Below are 22,327 nucleotides of genomic sequence, written 5' to 3' on the forward strand. Positions count from 1 at the left end.
TTGAGATTTTTCACAGGTCTAGTGGCTCGCTTTTTTACACAGTAGGCTGACAGGAAGGGGGTAGAAGAGGGGGAGAGACATGCGGCAAAGGACCGCAGGTCAGAGTTGAACCCGGGTCAACGCTATCTGCTGCGCCACCAGCGCGCCCAATTATAACATTTTTAATCCAAAAAGGCAGAGGGACGTTTACAGCTTCACTACTAGACTCTCATACACAAAACAATGCGTGACTGGCAGATTTCCAGATGCGAGAGTGTCTGTTCATTACTTACACAAGCATTAAGTAGGACTAATTGTGCACACGCATACAAGGGCGTGCACAGTATGACATCAATGTCCCTTGCATCACATTGGTGGAGAAGATCCTACTATAATGTAGACCTGACACTTTCACATCTCCCACAGGTGCTGGGTCCCAGGTATTAAGTGTTCACTTATATACAGTAATCTTATAATTTATTTATTTATTTATTTATGTTCTTTCACTTTCTTTTTTCAAATATCACATTACACATGTCAGCTTACATAATAATATATATGATTTAGCAATGGCATCTAGGTGTTATTCGAGTGTATCTGTTGCTTTATGTCTGTTAGTTGTGCTGTTCTTTTTGTGTCTCTTTCCAGGTGATGGAGCAGACAGAGGACGTTTTATCATTCTCTCCCTTTTATCTCCTCTTTCTTTCACCTCTACTCTTTTTTTTCTTTTCTTTCACTTTTTGTTCTTCCTTTACTCTCCCATTGTCATGTCCATATAATTTTAAATTCTCCTTGCAGGAATCATAATAAAGCTATTTACAAGCATAAATCAAGTGGAGCACTATGGCGAAAGCTGTTCGCTCCACTTGTAAAAGCAAAATCTGTCGAGCTCTATCTGGCATTGAGACATCAATTCCTATTGCCATATTGCTAGACAGGACACTGGAAAAAAAATAAAATAAATAAAAAAAATAAAAAAATAATGTAGACCTGACCAAGCTGACCCATTTACCTCTAATCAGTTATTCTGTCCAATCTAAGTATGTCAGCCTCTAAATCTCCAGTGCTCGTAGTTCATCTATTGTTTTTGTTAAATGATCTCTCCAGCTCCTCTGCATCTGTAATCTCATAAACTGTATCAAAAACATGCAGGCAATGTCTCTTTCGTCCCTCCTCATTCCTTCGAAGAAGAAAGCTCTGTGCAGCTTGGAAATCCAGCTGCATGAAGGCAGCAGATTTCCAACTTTATTCCTGATCAGAGACAGGACCTGAAGTGGAACACAGTGTTAGAAAAGTCATAGGAGGTTTTCCCGAGGAGACAAAGGCATTCTAATTTTTCTTCCAGTCCACTAACATAATTTTTGCTTCCTGAACTGAAGTAAAACTGGGCTGACCTTAAACTAACAGACGTGCTGTATCTCCAAATCTAACCTCAGACTTTTTTCAGCTTTTTCCAGCTGGCAGAAGACAGCAACAAGTTTACTTTCTAGCTTCCGCAGGAGGTTTTTAGAAGTAAGATGGTCCTAAACTATCACATTATGTTAGAATTATTTAACTGTTGCCTTACACTACGAGCTGAGTTTTCATGCAAGGATTTTGTATGTGTTTTTGTTCCAGTGTCTGTGTATTTCAAATAGTTCCCAAACTGAGTCCAGGGCCTTTGAGGTTACAAATGGGTTGTCTTCCTTGTCCCCTGGCCACATGACCCTTTGTTCTGGAAAGCTAGTCAGCAGCTGGAAGCTAAACCCACTGATCTCTATTTATTCACTGGAATGCTGATTGGCCATTGGTAGTACACGTAGCTGTGAAGCCAGCAGCCGCCATATTGGTACTCCCTATTTTCCTCCAGTAACTAGGGAATACGTGCACTACAGAGTGCAGAGTGTAATACACACACACACACACAATATATATATATATATATATATATATATATATATATATATATATATATATATATATATATATATATATATTATGCCATGGCTCCTGATATACTGGCCTGTGTCCTGGTAGCGCCTCCATGCTCTGGACACTACGCTGATAGACACAGCAAACCTTCTTGCCACAGCTGGCATTGGTGCAGCATCCTGGATGAGCTGCACTATCTGAGCCACTTGTATGGGGTAAGAGAGCTTTCTAAATAGATTTGTACATAAAAGGATAGTTGTGTCCATATCAGTCAGAAGTTGTGCATAACAAACATTTGTAAACTCATAATAATTTAAATCACATTCAAAAGATACAACATACGGTTTAAATAGTTACAACTTCAATAACTAATAAATACAAATTTCAAGTTTAAATTTGTGCTTTACTCTTTATGAACACAAACAGCAGCGGCTGCTTGAGAATACGGATTTTTTCTTTGAGAATACGAATTCACAACAGTGGTCTGACGTCACGGTTTCCAAGGCTGGTTAATGGAGCACAGAGTGCGAAGATAGGAGCCGCGCATGCGCTCTTCAGACTGACCGTCTCTGAATGCACCGCGGCTGCAGCTTCATTCCAGACAGCGCAGAGCTCACAGTGGTAAGTTAAACACTCCCTTTTCTGCTGCTGTTCTTCAAAAGTACGTTTTCAGGCAGTTTGAAGCGAGAACATTATACTTTTAAGCTTCCCTTCGTGGCCTGTTTACAGAGTTAGTGCGTAATTTTAATAAAAAGTCCGACGTTGAGCGTCTGTGCCAACTGGTAGGTTTTTTGAGACTGACAGCCTATTTCCTACTTTTATCTTTAAAAAAACAACATTGAGGATGGTATTAAACATGTGATCACGTTGAAATTGTGACTATTTATCTGTAAATAATTAAAATGAAAACACAATTTTTATATATTAGTAACAGTAAAGGGAGTAGAGTTAAGCTACTTTGTCTAACCTTCACAGCATTGTTCATTAAGGAAAAGTTATTTCTGTCTGTCCACCTTTACAGCGATTAATCTATAAATTATGTGCAGTTAGTTCAGTTCATTCTTTCAGTGAAATGGTAGAAATACCAGAGAAGGGAAGCCATTTGTTACATTTACTACTATACATTTGACCCTTTCTTTCTTGAGAACTATAATAATCTGCACGTTAACTACATATAGTTTTATGGTGTGAAAAGGTGAGGATTGAAAAAAACAATTATGGTAACATTTGGCATTTTTTATTTACAGGAAGAAACAGAAATAAAATATGTGAGGATAAACACTTCTGTGCCAATCCTCCAAATATTTTTTTAATGAAGGGGACCTGAAACCAGCCTTCAGGCTAAGAAGGGCCACCATCGTCCTCCTCCTTCAGCTGCTGCCCATCAGAAGGTCCATGGATGGCCACAGGAGATAGAGGAGCTGGTGACCCTCTGCTGGCTGGCCTGTGGTGCATCCTATAGGGAAACAGCTTGCCAGTAAGATCTCTTACCTTCTTGTCCTTAAATAGAGCCAGCAATGACACACAATTGATACATAGATTATATTAATTGGATAGAAGATTAAGACAGATCAGCATATTACCTAAATTACAAGTTAATTTTATATTTGGTACAGGTCTAGTGGAGGCACGCTACAACAGGCACCACGACAAGGCTGATAAACATCACTGAGTGCGCCTTTGGTGATCTGAAGACACGGTGGCGTTCCATCTTCTTCAGGGCGCTGGAGGTCCGCCTGACGTTTGCCCCAAAAGTAATCGCCGCCTGCTGCATCCTCCACAGTATTTGTATAGCAGCAGGTGACCAGCTAGATGAGGAGGACGAGGAGGTTGACCCAGAGGAGGACGGCCATCCAGCGGCTGAAGACAGGGAGCTGCTCCAGCTGGCTGCATGTTTAAGTGAACATGACTACACCTGACCTTATGTAAATCAGTTCTAGTCATGTCCACATGCTGCTTCATTTCATTTTTTTCACTACCTGTAAAAATACATAAAATAATCAGTAAATTAATTTCCATTCCAACTATTTTTAATTGTATGTTTGTAGGTGTTGTCTATTTGTATAAGATGTGAATAGAAGTTATTTCTTTGTTTTAAACCACATTAGTAACTGCTAATTTGTTGAATATGTTACACCTTCATTCTGTTCCAAAGTTAAAACATTTGTCTAAAATAAATATCTGTATTTTTTCATATATTGTTACTATTGTTTTCTTTCCCTCTTTCTTCTCTCGATTCTTCGTGTCCTCACTCAGAGGAAACTCACTTAGATAGGAAAAACATTTATAGAATTTATTTATAGATTTATTTATAGATTTTATATTAGGGCTGGACGATATAGAAAAAAAGCATATTGATAAAAAAAATGCATATTGATCGATAGATAATTATCAAAAAGATTTAAAACCTGGCTCTTATAATATTGCTAAATGACTTACTTTTAATATATCACACACAAACACTCAATCCCAATTTAATTCTTATTTAACCAACATTTTTAATTATAACTGATTTTTTTTTTAATGAAAAATGACTTAACTTAAGAGACCTGGGTGATGTTATTAAATACTGACAAAGAATAAACTAAAGTGACCGGCGCTGTTAGAGAAAAACTTGCAGCCTGGAACTTTTTATCATGGATCATGAGTGGCGAGTGATTGTCTGAAGCCAGGTTTTTCAGCTGCAGACAACAGCAGCAGCACACCATCACTATGAAGCACGTTACTGCATGCGTGATGTCCTTACGCCGCCAGGACGCTTTGTCATTTTATCACAAAGAACGGAGCCCAGTAGCTGCTATACCTGCTTTGTTTTGGAAGAACTTCCATAAGATTCCTAAGAAGATGACGCGCAGCAGCGCGGGGCTGACACAGCTCGCGCTGCTGAGGTAGTGAGCGGCTTACGTGATGAAACAAGTTGGTTGCGTTACCAGACTTTGTTTTTACCGGTTCCTTGCAAATGTTACAGTTCACTGTGGTTTATTTCAGTCAGGCTGGCGAACTAGTAAAACCCCGTTTTGGGACAATTTCCTCCGCCGCTCCTTGCTGCGACATATTCACATGCTCTGTGTTGTGGTTTGAGAGGGCGGCGCTTGTGACGGCGTGCCTGGGTCCGCGATTACGATTGGTCGAGAGGAAGCAGTGACTGCAGCATCAACTAATATAGGCTAAGAGGAAGGAAGGGACACTGTCTCTATAACCAACTTTTATCGACCCTTTTTTCCCCTTATTGTGCCACACGTCTTTCGACTGATATATATTGTTATTAAATTATGGTCCACCTCCATTTTATATGCTTCTGTCATTCTTTGGAGACATTTACAATTTATTCCAGCAATTATTGAGTTAATAAAGCAACACGCGTCAGCCTGATAAACACAAAACAAATGAATCACTCTTTTTTTTAAAATTACGCACTAACTCTGTAAACAGGCCACATAGGGAAGCTTAAAAGTATAATGTTCTCGCCTCAAACGATCTGAAAACGTACTTTTGAACAACAGCAGCAGAAAAGGGAGTGTTTAACTTACCACTGTGAGCTCTGCGCTGTCTGGAATGAAGCTGCAGCCGCGGTGCATTCAGAGACGGTCAGTCTGAAGAGCGCATGCGCGGCTCCTATCTTCGCACTCTGTGCTCCATTAACCAGCCTTGGAAACCGTGACGTCAGACCACTGTTGTGAATTCGTATTCTCAAAGAAAAAATCCGTATTCTCAAGCAGCCGCTGCTGTTTGTGTTCATAAAGAGTAAAGCACAAATTTAAACTTGAAATTTGTATTTATTAGTTATTGAAGTTGTAACTATTTAAACTGTATGTTGTATCTTTTGAATGCGATTTAAATTATTATGAGTTTACAAATGTTTTTTATGCACAACTTCTGACTAATATGGACACAACTATCCTTTTATGTACAAGTTTATTATGGAACCGCTTTTACCCCATACACTTGTGTGGGTTGTAGACTCCGTCCCAAGCTACCACTAGAGTGAAAGCACTGCCAGCATTCAAAAGTGACCAAAACATCAGCCAGAAAGCAGAGGAACTAGTGGTCTGTGGTCACAACCTGTATTTCTGCTACTGATAAATCTTAGACAGAACTAAAGCATCCTTTCGGTGTGTAAATAATCTGTGATTGTGATTTCAATGCAATCTGACTATTGGGTCAAATGACCAAAAGACAATATTTTTTTGTACAGCTTACGCCGTAATATGAATACAAGTAAAATTGTACTTTTCTAATGCTGGTGTCATTCTATATAATTTAGAGTTTTTCTGCTTTAAACTCGGTTTTGGGTCCTTATGAACTGAAGGCAACAGATTTAAACATTCAAAAACTTTTAATTGTTACCGCATGTTACCGTGGTAAAATTTATTTTTAGCTGCTCTGGCTACACATAAAAAAGACAAAGAAAAAACAGGGAATGAACAAGGGTTACAGTGTTTTTTCTCATTATGGTGTTTGAAAGATTAAAAAAATAAAAAGATGAAGATTAAAAAGTTTGTATGAACTAGTTGTTCTTCATGAGTCACAGATAACAAACAATGAGATAACAGGATGGTTTAAGGAAAGCATTACCCTGGAACACAACGAAATAAAAACACAAACACCCAAGCATCATGACCAGGACTATTTCTGATCAATACCCCTCTACAAAATTACAAAAAAGACAGTTTCTAAGAGGGATTTAAAACTCCCCAGTATCGTAGTTCAAATCACCTCTTGTGCAAAGTTGAGCAACAAAGGTTGAGGGGATAAAATTAAAATAGTCAGTGATGAAACCTATTTGCCAGTCCAGCTGGAATAACAAGTCCAGCAGGGATTTGCTGTTGTCATGTTGTAATATTCTTTCTGTTTCAGGATTCTAACAATACACCTGGTATAGGTTCCAATCGACCCTGTCAGAAGGAAAAGAGGAGGAGTCAGTCAACTGATTCTTTTTGATAGAATTAACTCAATATCAGCAAGAGGTTCTGGTCTCTGCTGATCACTGAGGATGAAGACTCAGGACAGAGCAGACCTCTGCTATCCACATATCTACAATACCTCCTGCAAAAAGCCTTCATCTCCTTGGACTGAAGTTGTTCTTGTTCGGATCATACTGTCCTTAATCTCTTTGATCACTGTTGCTCTCAACCTACTTGTAATCATTTCAGTCTCCCACTTCAGGCAGGGATTTTAACCTTCCTTTCTTTTCAAAGCTGGTTTATAAAGGCTGTTAAACAAGTATTGTTTAATGAATAACTTTTGCCTAATAGCATTAAAGTCAAAACTGATTTTAAACTAAAAGGTAAAACAAAAGCAGTTTATTATATCCAGATATTACTGAGACATGAGAAAATTGCTCTTTGCACTGTGAATAATGTGATTTCAGTTTTAGAGTAAAGAATGTATACTGTATTGATTTAATTCCATTTGTGTCTCCCATCCAGGCAGCTCCACACACCCACGAACATCCTCCTCCTCTCTCTGGCTGTGTCAGATTTGCTCGTGGGGTTCATATCAATGCCAGGGGAAATCTACCGAAACACAAGCTGCTGGTTTCTTGGTGATAATATTTGTTTTATATATAATTACTTGTGCTTCATCATCACCGCTGCCTCAGTAGGCGATATGGTGCTCATATCAATTGATCGCTATGTGGCTATTTGTGATCCTCTGCATTACCAAAGTAGAGTCACAGAGGGAAGAGTTAAAGTCTGTGTCTGTCTGTGTTGGTTCTGTTCAATTGTCTACAGCATTTTATTTATAAAAGATGGTCTGATTCAGGCAGGAAAGAATAACTCTTGCTACGGAGAATGTGTGACTACTGTGGACATCATTGTAGGAACATTTGATCTTTTCTTTACTTTTATTGCTCCAGTTACCGTCATCGTAGTCCTGTACATGAGAGTATTTGTGGTGGCCGTGTCTCAGGCTCGTGTCATGCGCTCTCAGGTCACAGCTGTCAAACTGCAGCTTTCCGTAAAAATAGCAAACAAATCGGAGCTGAAAGCAGCCAGGACTCTTGGTGTTCTTGTGGTTCTGTTTCTAATAAGTTTTTGCCCCTTTTACTGTGTCTACCTTGCGGGGGTTGAGTCATTCAGTAGTTACTCTGTGTTAGCAGTGGATTATCTGTCATATTTTAATTCATGTGTTAACCCTGTGATCTATGCCCTATTCTACCCTTGGTTTAGAAAAACAGTAAAGCTCATTGTCACTTTACAAATATTGAAGCCTGGCTCATGTGAGGCCATAATACAGTAAATAAATTAAATGTAATTTGTTCAAGGTAATATAAGTCTAAGTCTTTTCAGTGTTCAAATGCACATAGATAGGCAAATGTTTTGGTGTTCTACTATTCATTTAAAAGTGGTTGAAACTGAACGTTTTTCTTTTCATACTTGAAAAACTTAATTGAAGAAATAACCAATCTTATCTTAAGAGACATAATTTGTCTTGTGGTTAGTTTATATTTAACTTGCTTAAATTCAAATCTGCGGTAAAGTTGTTACTTTTCTACTATTAGCAATAAAGTACGGAATGCCATGGCAAAGCTACACATCAAAATACCTGTTTGTATTCTGTTGCAAAAGTATAAATAACTATATTCTACTTAATGCTCATTTTACATTATGAAATACTGTATTTGTCAGACTATAAGTCCCTACTATATATAAATTGGATCAGTCAAACATTTTTGTCATAATAGGAAACAAATATATGTTTCACTTGACTATACGCATTTGTTTAGACATTTATTTCACACAATTCGAGACTAAGAATTGACATTTAATCTGGTAAGCCAATTTATTAAATTACACAGCAGCATTCACAATTAAACATGGAACATACCTTGGAGGATGAATGAGGAAAATTGGCAACTCCAACCAGCAAGGTTTTATCCAGCGAATTTCAGCGTAACGGCCCATTACTCTTAAAGTTTTCAAAATTACTCTTAAATTTCACAGTGAGCATAACAGTGCTACATGCTAAGCTAACAGTATGACCTGGATGTTTGAGAGCAACATAAAGCTCACGTGCATCAGCGAAGTTGGAAACCTTTCAGACAATAGACCTGTATGGTAGTGCTAGCTGTAATTAGTTTTACAGACAGCCCAACAACAGGGTTCTTTCTTGGTCTGGGCCCTTCAAGCTGCACCACGCAATGCTCCCTTGCGTGAATTCATACTGAAATAGCGAAAGAACATATAAACATGTGTTTAGTCTTTGTTGTCTAAAAGTTAATGATTCAATTAATTTCTAAGTGGTACAGGAAAAGGATCATTTTCAAAAGCCTGGTGAGCCCTCTTTAGGCTCTCATGTTTACTCCTTGGTTTCTTACTGGTCAATATGAATTACCATTTAAATTTGATATACAAGTTGCACCTTAATATAAGTCGCAGGATCGTATAAACTATGAAAAAAGTGTGACTTATAGCCAGAAAAATACGGTAATGACATTCGAATAATTTCTTGTCAACTTTCTTGATAAGTTCTTCTTCTTATTTTGGTATGTTAGCAGATGCTAGAAAAATGTCATGGGTTTTTTTTAAAGAGAAGAAAACAGAAAATAACCTTTGGTTGGTCTGTTAAAATAGCTTTATCCTCTGCACCACTTGTTTAAACTTATGTTATTGTACCAGTTGACATTTGCTTGCTTTCTATCTTTACATAAATGTTAATTTTTTAGTTTTATTTTGCTTTGTACTTGTGACAGTGCATTGACAATAGAGTTGAATTGTATTCTATTATATTCTATTTATTTTAAGATTCTAAATGCAATACCTATGGGTTCTACTTTTTACATTCCTTAAAGTTAGCTTGTCAATTATTATTAAAGTAATTGAGTTTTGATAATTGTTCATCTATTCATCTTTGTTGATCTCAACAAATCTAAAAATGGCTACAAGAAAACAGCTGCTAATCTAAGCTTGCCTATATAATCAAACTCTTGAAACCAGCTAGAATTGAAACAAATAAAGCTAAATATTTCTGTGAGAGCATGCTGCCACAATGACAAGTGCATTTATTTTAAAGCTTCTTATAGAATCAGGGAAAAGGCTGTATCCAATAAAGCCCTAAAAAATATCAAATTCATTCCATTGGTCAGCTCAAGCACAGTTTTCAACAAATACTCTAAGTGGCAAAGCCTAGGACTGCCAGACTTCTTTCAGAATCCTCTCCAAGATTGTGATGTTAGTAATGTTGCATATCCTTTCCATCAAAAGTCTTTCGAGGTGACCAAGTTTCACAATCCCAGCTTGATCAAACTTAATTCCTATTGTTGTCGATGGCCTCAGTCTTGAGCAACAAAGAACAATGGTTCCTCAAAATTCTACATGCCAGGTCTAATATCAGGATCCTGAAAAACTTTTAAGGTTCTCCAAGTGACAATTGCAGAGCAATAGAGCAAAGCAGTGTTAATGATGTCAGATTAAGCTCAAGCGGTATGATTAGTGCCCCCCCCCCACACAATAAAGACGTGTAAATAAACATTTCCTTTGTAAAAATTAAAGATCAAAAACTGTAAATTGAATAAATAAATAAATAAAAATTTATTGTAATGATCTGTATTAGACTTGATTGCTAAGTGCTGTTGCACACCTACTGTTTTTTTTAAGTTAGGTTGTTTTGGGGTTATACCAGAAGAAATGGGTGGCTACCAGGGGGAGGAGTGGTGGATCAGGGGACTGACGGGGTCGTCTGTGAAAGCTGTCCAGGGGCCCGTTCTTCGTACCTTGCTTAAAACATTTGAGATCAAATGAGACGTCCAAGATGATTTCATCCGGCTAATCCTGATCCAGCTAATTGGGTTCTTCGAACACACCTGTTGTTTATGATTAGTATGGCTGGATTGAGTTATCTGAGATAACTGTGCATTAATGCGTTTGTTTAAAAGGGGAAATGTATCGATAGTAGAAACAATGATCAGCAACGCTGCTATTGGCTGTTCAGCATGGCCAAAGAACGCCCACAGTTTTTCTCCCAAGCAGAACACGAGCTTTTAATGGAAGGTTATGCCGAATTTGAGTCATTAATTAAAACCACAGGGAACACCTCAAAATCTGCTTAAGCCAAGAGAGAGGACTGGCAAAAAGTAGCAGACAAATTAATGAGTAAATACTGTCCATGGCAGATGTTTCTATCACTTTCTACAGTATGTATTTTTGCATTTTAATCATTTCACATTTACTTTGTTCTTTTATGTCAGAGCCTCCACGGGAGCCACTAGAACATGGGGACACGTAAAAGTAAAATACAAGAATATTCTACAAAATGGTAGCCTTTAATTATTAAACTGTATTTTAAAAAGCCACTTGTTTTGTTAAGAGATCCAAATTTCGGTGTCATTCCTTAGACACTGGAAGCAAAGGACACGTGCAAACTGGGAATTTTAACAAAAAAAATTATTTATCTATAAAAAATGAAGTTCTTCCTTTTCCAAGTCATACACAGCTTGCATGGTTAAAAACTGTATTGCTCCGTGTCTAGATAATCCATCCATAGTTTTTTCCTCGACAGGAAGCAAGCCTTTCAAAGTAAAACTACACTTCACAATAAAATGGCCTGAACAAATTGTCTTACTGAATATGATAAAAATAAAAAGCAAACCATCATACTGTTGTGCAATTATACACTGTTAAAAGTTATTTAATATTTCATAAATAACTCTCTGTCTGCTAAGTATTGTCTGGTGATGATCAGCTCTTAAGCTGATATCAAGACAACGGTTGAAAGGGATGAATTCGAGCACTAGCGATCTTTTAACAGCAAAACCTGCACACACATAGAATAAAAGAGTGACAACTTCTTTTTTAAGTTCAAGAATTTAATAACAGAAATAAAATGAACATCCAGAGAACATCACTATGTAATGCTGTTTACCTGAATTAACACAATAGTTCGATTAATAAATCCTCTCTACTAGGCTAGTGAAACTTAACTAAACTACTAAGCAAAATGAAGATAAAAAGAAGCTAAGCTAAGGAACTATTTACATGCAAAAACAAACAAAAGACAAACAAAAGTGGTTGATCATAATCAGAATACTTCAGTGACTCCTGGTTCACTGCAGATCTGATTAACAAAAACATGGAATGGAGTTAAAACATTTGCCATGTATTTCAATCCATTCACAATGCAAAGCCCAAGTCAAACAAAACATTATTTGTTGAAATAATATTCTGAGGACCGTTTGTCCTGTAAAATCATTTAATTCAGAAACGACCGAGTTTGTTAATGCGATTCTCCCTAAGGGCGCATGGGGTCGCTGTGGCAACTCGGTGGACAAGAGGTTACAACATAAAGTTGCCGAAATTGCCTTGAAAACCGGCATTAATATACCATATTGATGCGGGAATAGGGCTCATAACACCATCGGAGGATGGCAGAGCAGAGTAGTTACGCTTTACGCTTTAAAACGGACTCCTTTTTATGGGTCCGAAACCGGATGTTAGCAAGGCTAATATCCTGTTAGCTAGCGCGACCTACCGGTTAGCTCTTTGTTCTAAACACCACGGTTTACAAGACATTTCCCAATAAACCTTTTACTTCACCCTCAGCCCGCTGCCCAAACCTGTCCTTTTCAGTTCTGTTCAGTTTGGCCATTCACGGAAGGGGCGTTGAAGGAGGAAGTTGTTGGTTAGCGCTAGCGGGCTAGCCTTACAGCAGCATGTGGCTAACGGCGTGGTCGGGTCGGAGGCCTTGTCCTCCAGGCAGACTCTGACCCCGGTTGCAGTCACAATTTAAGCAGATCTCTCCTCGGCATGGGGACGTTGCTTCTGTGCCGGCTTTTCAGCTCTGCGTTGCCTGGAACCAGCTCCGTCTGTGGTGTGCTGAGAAAGCAGAACAAAGCTGGCATAGACGGATTCCTTCACTTCGGCATCTGTTTTAAGCAGAAGTGAGAGACTTATCTTTGAATTGGCTGGCAGTTTCTCCCTATGCCAGGGAGGAACTGAGTTTCAGAAAGGCTCATTCCCTTCTGCTCGCGGCCTCTTCCAGGCCCCATCGATGGTTCCGGGAGGCCTTCAGTCACATGGCTCCCCCCTCTCCTTGAGAGCTGGTCATCTCTGTGTCTCAGCAGCTTGGAGTCAGGAGAAGAGATCGAAGAGAAGAGAGGGGCGGGCAGAGGTGTGCTGTGTCTTTTATCTGTAAGGAGGTGGTCACAGCTGACCTCCTGCTGAGAAGAAGGGACGAGCAAGAGAGGGGGAGAGGAAGGCTTCTCCTGCCCCCCCCCCCCCCCCCCCCCCCCCTTATCCTTTGCAGCAGGAGTGGACTTTCTTTGTTGAATCATCCACTGTTCAGGATTCAATCTGAGATCACTATCATGGCATAACAATACAAATAACTTAAACATTTTTTATGGCTCTAACACCACTTTTTCCTCTTTAAAAACCACTTTTAAATGATGTGTTTGTCTGTTTTTAACAGCCACCAAGAAAAATCTCTCCACAATTACAATGTTGCGCTGTGCTAAAGGATCCTGTCTATTGCGCAATACGCGATTAATTCGAAAAGCTCTGAACTTATTCTTGCACCTTCTGCAACAGGTTGCTGTCGTAAAAATGGACATGGCTACGACGGACTTCCCATCTCCTCCGTTTATAAAGCCGCAATCTAATCCTGTTTACATGAAATAAGCCTGCTCGCGAGCAGGTTTAAGCTTGCGCACATGTTGCTATGACAACAAGTGCAGGAAGTCTTTCGAAGAACCAAACGATCCAAGATCAGGCCAAATCGTCAACAATCAAATCCGGCTAACTGACTTAGCGACGTACGAAGAACAGACCCCTGCTGTGCTCGTCCTAAAACAAAGTTTTAGCAGCAAAACGTTGGTCTTGTGCTTGGGTGTCATAACGGAACATTACTGTATTTACACAAAAATTTATTTATTCAGAAGAAGTCTTCCTCTACGCTTCATTTATACAAACACACACACACACACACACACACACACACAAACACACACACAATTACACGGAAACAAACAGGCACACATACCGCCTTTGCTGTGCTTTTTTCCTGCAGTTGCTTTTGCCTCCCATTTTAGCTGTAGGTCAGATCAGAGACTTTAAATTATAGCATTATGGATGAATATAAAGTATGAATAGAAACAATTAAGCTTTGAATTTTTTGTGATGAAGCTTCTTCCAGTTAAAATACAGACATCTAGTCAAGGATTTACTTAGCTTAATGTAATTCTTTTATTTTGGTAATATATGAATAGGAGTAATTAAGCTTTAAAATGTTAGTGATGAAGCTTGATAGGTTTATTTTAATCAGAATCAGACATACTTTAATAATCCCAGAGGGAAATCTCCTAACCTTAAAGAGAAAGACCAAACAGACACAGTATAAGTTTCACAAGCTTTTGCAAAAGGGGAGAGAACTTTACACCGAGGTATCTCTGTTCAACTCCAAAGATGCTCCCCTTTGCAAGCTTCTTTATTTCATGCAAGCGGGATGCACTCCATTGTTAGCACGGCAGGAAGAGGAGGAGAATTTCTTATCTGGACTCAACAGCTGTGTGAGTGTAACCCACCAAACCATTGTGGGCTGACCTGTGGGTGCAGCTTCAGAAAACACTTCCCTTCAATATGAGAACTGCTGAGACACATCTTTCACACTTCCAGTACTTAATATAGACAAATGTTAAACACACTACATAAAATGGTAACAGATTATAGGTATGGTAATTAAACCTTAACATATTCAATTCAATTCAATTTTATTTATATAGCGCCAATTCATGAAACATGTCATCTTGAGGCACTTTACAAAGTCAAAATCAATCATATTATACAGATTGGTCAAAAATGTCCTATATAAGGGAACCAGTTGATTGCTTCAAAGTCCCGGCAAGCAGCATTCACTCCTGGAGAAGCGTAGAGCTACAGGGAGAGTCATCTGCATTGTCCATGGCTTTGCAGCAATCCCTCATACTGAGCAAGCATGAAACGACAGTGGAAAGAAAAACCACCCATTAGCGGGAAGGAAAAACCTCCAGCAGAACCGGGCTCAGTATGAACGATCATCTGCCTCGACCGACTGGGGGTTACAGAAGACAGAGCAGAGACACAACAAGACAGACAAAACAGCACAGAAGCACACATTGATCCAGTAATCTGTTCTACATTAGATGGTAATAGCCGGTGATCTGTCTTCCTTGGATGATGTCACAGTTAACAGAACGTCAGACCAGGTGTACCTACTATGAAGAAAAAAGAGAGAGAACAAAATGTTAAAAACTGCCATTATTATTCAAGTAATACTATTAAGTATTAAGTTGCTATTGCCCCTTGTGGACTTGTGTTCATTTCTCCTGCTTATGGAGGTAGGTGTAGTGACATGTTCATCACTCAGGAGTCTGGGTTCCTGGAGTATCTTCGTCCTGGTGATGAAGTGATGGCAGACAGAGGTTTTCCCATCAGAGATTTGCTGTTTGAGAGAAAAGTTAACCTTGTTCTACCTGTATTCACTCGTAAAGAAAGACAATTGTCTGATGAGGATGTAACTGCCACAAGAAGGATTGCAAATGTCCGCATACATGTAGAAAGAGTCATCCGGAGGCTGAAAGTTTTAACACATTTATTTCTCTCTCTCTCTCTCTCTCTCTCTCTCTCTCTCTCTCTCTCTCTCTCTCTCATATATTACTAGAATCTTTCTCCAAAGTATCAGTTTACTCTATAAATTGGTGAAAAATCTACAGTACTGCCAATTCCCTGCCCTTTACAGAACCCCCTAGATTTACAACTACAGTCAGGGACTGCGTCATCTAAAATGGTGGATTTAACAAAACTTTACCACACCCCTCTTTTGAAGAAGATTAAGGATGATCTTGGCAGATGAAATCTTTACCAATTCCACTTATGTGAAGAGTTTCTTCAATTAAAATTACTTTTTTTTTTACCTGGCTGGTTTAAATCTCCAGATTCCCCCCGTATTAGCTTAAAAGGGCTACAGAAGACTAAAGATAAAGGAGGACCAGATCTGCTTAACTTTCACCACTACTTCTTAGCAAACAGGGTACAATGCATCTCAAAATCGTTAAAGCTTAATCCCTTAGATGAGCTCTGGCTACACACAGAACAGAAAATATGTGATGATATCAAGATTTCTGATTTACCATATATTAGTTTAAATATAAAACGGCTTGCATGCTTTAAAAATATCAACATCAGCTTTTCTCTGACTGCATGGTGTGAGTTTTTTAAAATGACGGTTTAGGTACTAGATCTGCTCGGCGCCCTGCGCCTCCCAATGACATTGCTGTACATGATTGGCTTAACGTTTGCACAATTATGCAAAACATTGTCATTGGTCCGGACAATTTACTAACGTAATTATAGCGGGATTATAGGTTTTCTTCGAGAGTGGGACTGAGGTTTGTAAACATGGACAATTTTTATGAAGAAATTCTCTATTATCTTTCGCCTCCTGATGACGTCAATATATGGCAACTCCACTCAAACAAACTACATTGCGCCCGCGGTCCCTTTTTGTAACGAATACATTTTATTTAGTTAATTTGCGGTCAGTTATTTGACCAAATACCTGAGTCATGTTATTTATTAGAAAAGCCTTGTATTTGGGAGATTCTTTAAACCAATCATTCTGAGCAGAGGTGGGATGCGGTTGTGCATGTGCAAATTGCCCACAGTACCTTGAAGATAAATCAAATTATGGTCATTTAATTACCATAATTTTTTTTTTTTTTTTACAAATGTTGAACTGGGTATGAACATACCAGATACAAGTGTATTAAAGATATAACACTTATGTTTATTGTTCCTCTCCTTTCTAAATCCCCAGGATTTCATCCATTGATCTGCCTGTCCAGAGGAGTGTACCAGCTCTTTTGTTACAATGTTTGTGTTTACATGACAATAAAGTTTGAACTGAGAAAATTTTTTATTTAATACTTTTAAAAGGGAAACATAAAAAAGGGCATGTATATATATATATATTACATTGGAAAAACTAGTTTGCATTACTTTTATGTGTCCCTATTACAATAATGGGATGTGTTTTGATGTATTATAGGTATTTGGTCAAATAACCGACAGTGGCATACGATCACCGTAAATTAACTGAATAAAATCGATTCATTACAAATGGAGACTGCGGGCGCAATGTAGTTTGAGGGGAGTTGCCATATACGTAGTGACGTCATCGGGAGCCGCAGGACCCCAAGCAGATCTGACCACTCGAGCAGATCTGGTACCTACAACAGTATCATCACTTATCACATGCAGTGGTACACCCACCTGAAATAATCCTGACATCCTACAAAAAATATGATAAACTTTCCTTACTGGAAGAGTAAAGGTTTGAGCTTCAGGTTTGGGAAATGGGTGAGTTCTTTGTCAGGTATCCACACAGCAGTTATTTACTTCTGGAATGCACTTGGGAATAATTACACACAGAATACATTGAAACAATATATTATACACCAATGTGTATACATAATTTATGTAGACAAATTATTTCATCCTACACCTTTTGTGAAGTCATTCCCAAGAGCCATAATAGACAAAAAAAATAAAATAAATAATCAATGCATCACACGTGTTAAGATACAGCTGGCTGTGATTATACACCTGGCCAGTAGGTGGTTCCGTGTGCACATGAAGCACCAAGAAATGAACCCTTTCTCGAACCAGTTGGCTCAAGTGGTTCAATGCCTCATGAGGCTTCATCTCACCATCACTAGCATTTTGTATTTACAGGAAGAAACAGAAACAAAATATGTGAGGATAAACATCTCTGTGCCAATCCTCCTGTCAGGGTTTTGTTTACCGACGAACTCAGGAAGCGCACACAGGACTAAGGTTTAAGAGTTTTTATTTAAAGGAAGTGTGCTGGATGGCGGATGATGAAGACCGGAGGTTCAGGGCTGCAGAAGGTCAGGGAGGTAGGTGATGGCAGGAGCTGACGGCCCGGAGAGAGAGTCCATAATAATCAAAGTGGCTAGGAAGCTCAGTGCTACTTAGTTAGCAGATCACTGGAGACACCAGGGCACTGAGCAGAGCTTTCTCAGAGCGGTAAGTCAGGTTAGCAGTTCTCTGGAAACACCAGGACACAGAGCAGAACTTCTCCAGGAACAAACAGTGAGTGAACAGTCTTTAGATTGACTGGCAGGACTAACCTTAACAACAGGAGCAAAAACAAATCTTCCAAGGCAAACCGGGGACTGGCATGGAGAGGTGGATAACTGAAGACGGCCCAGTGCTGAACTGAAAGCAGAGGGAGGTTTAAATAGAGCACTTAACAGGTGGAACAAGGGTCTGGCTAATTGACTGGTAAATTGTTTACAGGTGTGACTGACTACTGAGGGGGTGAAGTGAAGATGACAGAAAATAACGGATGACAATGAAAACTAACAATAAATAAAGTCAAACCAAACACACATGAGATGAATAAATGAAAATAACAAAAAAATGAAGCCAAACCAAAACTCAACCATGACACCTAATATTTTTTTAAATGAAGGGGGCCTGAAACCAGCCTTCAGGCTAAACAGGGCCACCATCGTCCTCCTTCAGCTGCTGCCCACCCAGAAGGCCCATGGATGGCCACAGGAGATAGAGGTGCTGGTGACCCTCTGCTGGCTGGCCTGCGGTGCATCCTATAGGGAAACAGCTTGCCAGTAAGATCTCTTACTTTCCTGTCCTTAAGTTGAGCCAACAATAACACACAATTGATACATAGATTATATTAATTGGATAGAAGATTAATACATATCAGCATACTACCTAAATTACAAGTTAATTTTATATTTGGTACAGGTCAAGTGGAGGCATGCTACAACAGGCCCCACGCCAAGGCGAGAAACATCATTGAGCGTGCCTTTTGTGGTCTGAAGACACGGTGGCGTTCCATCTTCTTAAGGGGGTTGGAGGTCTGCCCCACAAGTAATCGCTGCCTGCTGCTGCATCTTCCACAATATTTGTATAGAGGCAGGGGACCAGCTTGACGTGGAGGACGAGGATGTTGACCCAGAGAAGGACAGTCATCCGGCGGCTGAAGACAGGGAGCTGCTTCAGCTGGCTGCATGTTTAAGTGAACATGACTGCATCTGACCTAACCTAGATCAGTTGTAGTCATATACACATGTTGGTTCATTTAATTTTTTTCCCACCTGTAAAAATACATTAAATAATCAGTAAATGAATTTCCATTCTGTCACGATTTGTCTACGGATGAACTCAGAACCACACACAGGACTAAAATTGAGAGTCTTTATTGAAAGTTTGATGGATGGAGGTTTGATGAGGCCAGAGGAGCAGGTAGCACAGAAGCGGAGTGAAGGTGATGGCAGGAGTTGACGGCCCGGAGTGAAAGAGAGTCACGACTACCCAGGCAGCCGGGAATGCTCGGTACTGCTAGCCGAGCAGTACCGACTCGGCTAGCAGGCCCCGTAGCCACAACAGGTTAGCAGTTCGTTGGAGACGCCAGGGCACAGAGCTGAGCTTCTCCAGGGCGGCTAGTCAGGTTAGCAGAACGTAGGAAACACCAGGGCACAGAGCAGAGCTTCTCCAGGGCGGCTAGTCAGGTTAGCAGAACTTGGGAGACACCAGGGCACAGAGCAGAGCTTCTCCAGGGCGGCTAGTCAGGTTAGCAGAACTTAAACAAGAAAACAAATCTTACCGGGGCAAAAAACGGGGACTGGCATGGAGAGGTGTGGAATGATGACGGACCGGCAAGGAGTGACAGCAGAGTGAGGCTTAAGTAGGGAAGCTGGCAGGTGAAGTGAGTCTGGCTAATTATTGGCTGGCAGGTGTGACTAACTGCAGAGGAGGTGAAGTGAAGATGACAGAAAATAACTAATGACAATGAAAACTAACAATAAATAAAGTCAAACCAAACCCACATGAGATGAAAAATAACAGAAAAATAAAGTTGAACCAAAACTCAACCATGACACATTCCAACTATTTCACAGCAAATTTTAAAGTGTTAATTCAACTCCTAGGGAGTTGAATTTAACACTTTCAAAGTGTCTATATTGGTCCACTCTAGATTGAGTTAAATTAACACCTTTGAAAGTGTTGAACAGTTAACACTGTAACACCCAACATAGAAATCTGATTTTTTTTAAATACGACTAGTAGTCAATCCGTATATTCATATCTAAAAAACAATGTCACTTGAATTTACAAACAAAACCACACAAGATGCAGTTTGAATCCACTTGTATTTTAAACAAGCATACCACATAAAACAGCACTGGCTTTGCTACAATAAATGTCACATAATATGACAATGTGGCACAATGTATGTTTTTTTCACACATCTCGTTAGAAAACTGCTTGTCATAGGGTCTGTAATAAACCAAGTCCTTAACTGGAAAAACAGAAAATGAATCTGCTCTCTCATTGATACAGTATGCATTGGAATGATCATCAAAATAAAGGGTGTCCACTCTGCATGTCAAAATGAAAGCTTTCTCATCATGTACAATGATGTTGGTGACCTTTCTGAAAATAGGAATTTCTGTTTTTGTTCCAACACAAACAAACATACCAATCTGGTATTCAGTTCCATATATCCTCAAACAAATTAGCAATTGACACTTCAGAGTATGTGGTTACATTAAAAGAAGAAGTTAAAACCTTTACCCCATCACAGCTGTTAACCATTTCTTTCTTCACCGGACCAAACTCAAATATTTGAAAATCAAAATTCTCCCAGTGGTAAGCGAGCTGTCTCTGGTGTTGCTCAACCAATGATTTTGTGATATTTTTGAAATTTTTCACTGATCTTTTAAAAAAAATTATGTTTTGCCGCAAATCTCATGCACCATACATGAAGGAGTGGACCTATTTTTCTAATACAACGTGCATAATGTAGCATAAAAAAAGTCTTTTTTGTGAAAACAAAGATCTAAATAGCTATTAGTTACAATGGGTGAAAACACTATATTTACAATCTGGATCAAAAGGAGCAGCAGATTCCAATAACAGTTATTTCTTCTCAATACATCACCAACAATAAGAGTATTTCTCACAAGACACCAAGAGTGGATTGCATTTAGTCCAAGATTCTTGCTAGCTGCATCCATTTTCAACCCACTTGGCCTATTTTTTCTCTCAATATAACCCTAGTTGAAACTTTGAATCCTCTGTGACAATGTTTCCAAAGAAAGATACTTCTGGTTGACAAGGTACTCAAGGACAAGTTTGAGTTCGTACTGTACAACACCTTCAAGTAAATCATACATTATGTCCACTGCGTAGTTGTCAGAGGTGTGGAAAAAATGCAATGTATTGAGTAAGCATGTCTTTTTGACACCAAATGTTGAAACTAACATCAGATTTTCCAGTAGAGCTGCACAATGTTCTGCATGGATTTCTTTTGTACAAAAAATCCTACCAGGGTCATCTTCAGAAAACACAGACCGAGACTAATCTTTGCTTTTTAAACAAAATCTACAGAAATATCTAGCACTGAAGGATTCAACAAAAACGAACAGTCCATGTAAACCTAGGTTGTCACCTGTTACTTGTACAACAGAACCAAGCAATGGTGAGTCTGCAAAAGGAACCTCAATGCCTTGAGTTTCAAGAACAATGAGGTCATCAACAAGAAGCTTTAGAATGGCATCAAATCCATAGGTTTTCAGATCTTGTGAGTGAAAAGGAGCCACAACATATATATTCATTAACACAGAATTATATTTTGGGGGAAGGTTTTTAAAAATAAAGTAAATACAACCAAGTTTGTAAATCCCTTTTTTTGAACCTAAGGGTGTCATGGTTGAGTTTTGGTTTGGCTTTGTTTTTCTGTTATTTTCATTTTTTCATCTCTTTTGGGTTAGGTTTGACTTTATTTATTGTTAGTTTTCAGTCATCAGTTATTTTCTGTCAATTTTCACTTCACCTCCTCAGCAGTCAGTCACACCTGATAATCATTTACCAGTCAATTAGCCAGACCCTTGTTCCACCTGTGAAGTGCTCTATTTAAACCTCCCTCTGCCTTCAGTTCAGCACTGGGCCGTCATCATTCCACACCTCTCCATGCCAGTCCCCGGTTTGCCTTGGAAGCTGTGTTTTGCTCCTGTTGTTAAGGTTAGTCCTGCTAGTCACTCTAAAGACTGTTCGTTCACTGTTTGTTTCTGGAGAGGTTCTGCTCTGTGTCCTGGTGTCTCCACAGAACTGCTAACTAGACTAGCCATCCTGGAAAGGCTGTGCCCTGGTGTCTCAAGTTCTGCTAACCTGACTAGCTGCCCTGGAGAAGCTCAGCTCTGTGCCCTGGTGTCTCAAGTTCTGCTAACCTGACTAGCTGCCCTGGTGAAGCTCAGCTCTGTGCCCTGGTGTCTCCAATGAACTGCTAACCTGAGTGCTATGAGGCCTGCTAGCCGAGCAGCACCTAGCAAGTGTGGACTCTCTGTCTCCGGGCCGTCAGCTCCTGCCATCATCTACATCCCTGACTTTCTGCAGTCCTGAACCTCCGGTCT

The 22,327-nt window shown here is 39.4% G+C and overlaps 1 protein-coding gene across 1 annotated transcript; it reads left to right on the forward strand.

Annotated features, from left to right (window-relative positions):
* Positions 1-6,883: 6,883 nt before the first annotated feature.
* Positions 6,884-8,133, forward strand: LOC105924970 (trace amine-associated receptor 13c-like). Its single transcript, XM_012860736.2, has 2 exons — positions 6,884-7,056; positions 7,320-8,133. Exons 1-2 carry the CDS (start codon positions 6,884-6,886, stop codon positions 8,131-8,133), a joined length of 987 nt encoding a protein of 328 aa, XP_012716190.2.
* Positions 8,134-22,327: the final 14,194 nt, after the last annotated feature.

The sequence above is a fragment of the Fundulus heteroclitus genome, chromosome 7 (genome assembly GCF_011125445.2).
Source record: "Fundulus heteroclitus isolate FHET01 chromosome 7, MU-UCD_Fhet_4.1, whole genome shotgun sequence".
NCBI classification, from domain to species: domain Eukaryota; kingdom Metazoa; phylum Chordata; class Actinopteri; order Cyprinodontiformes; family Fundulidae; genus Fundulus; species Fundulus heteroclitus.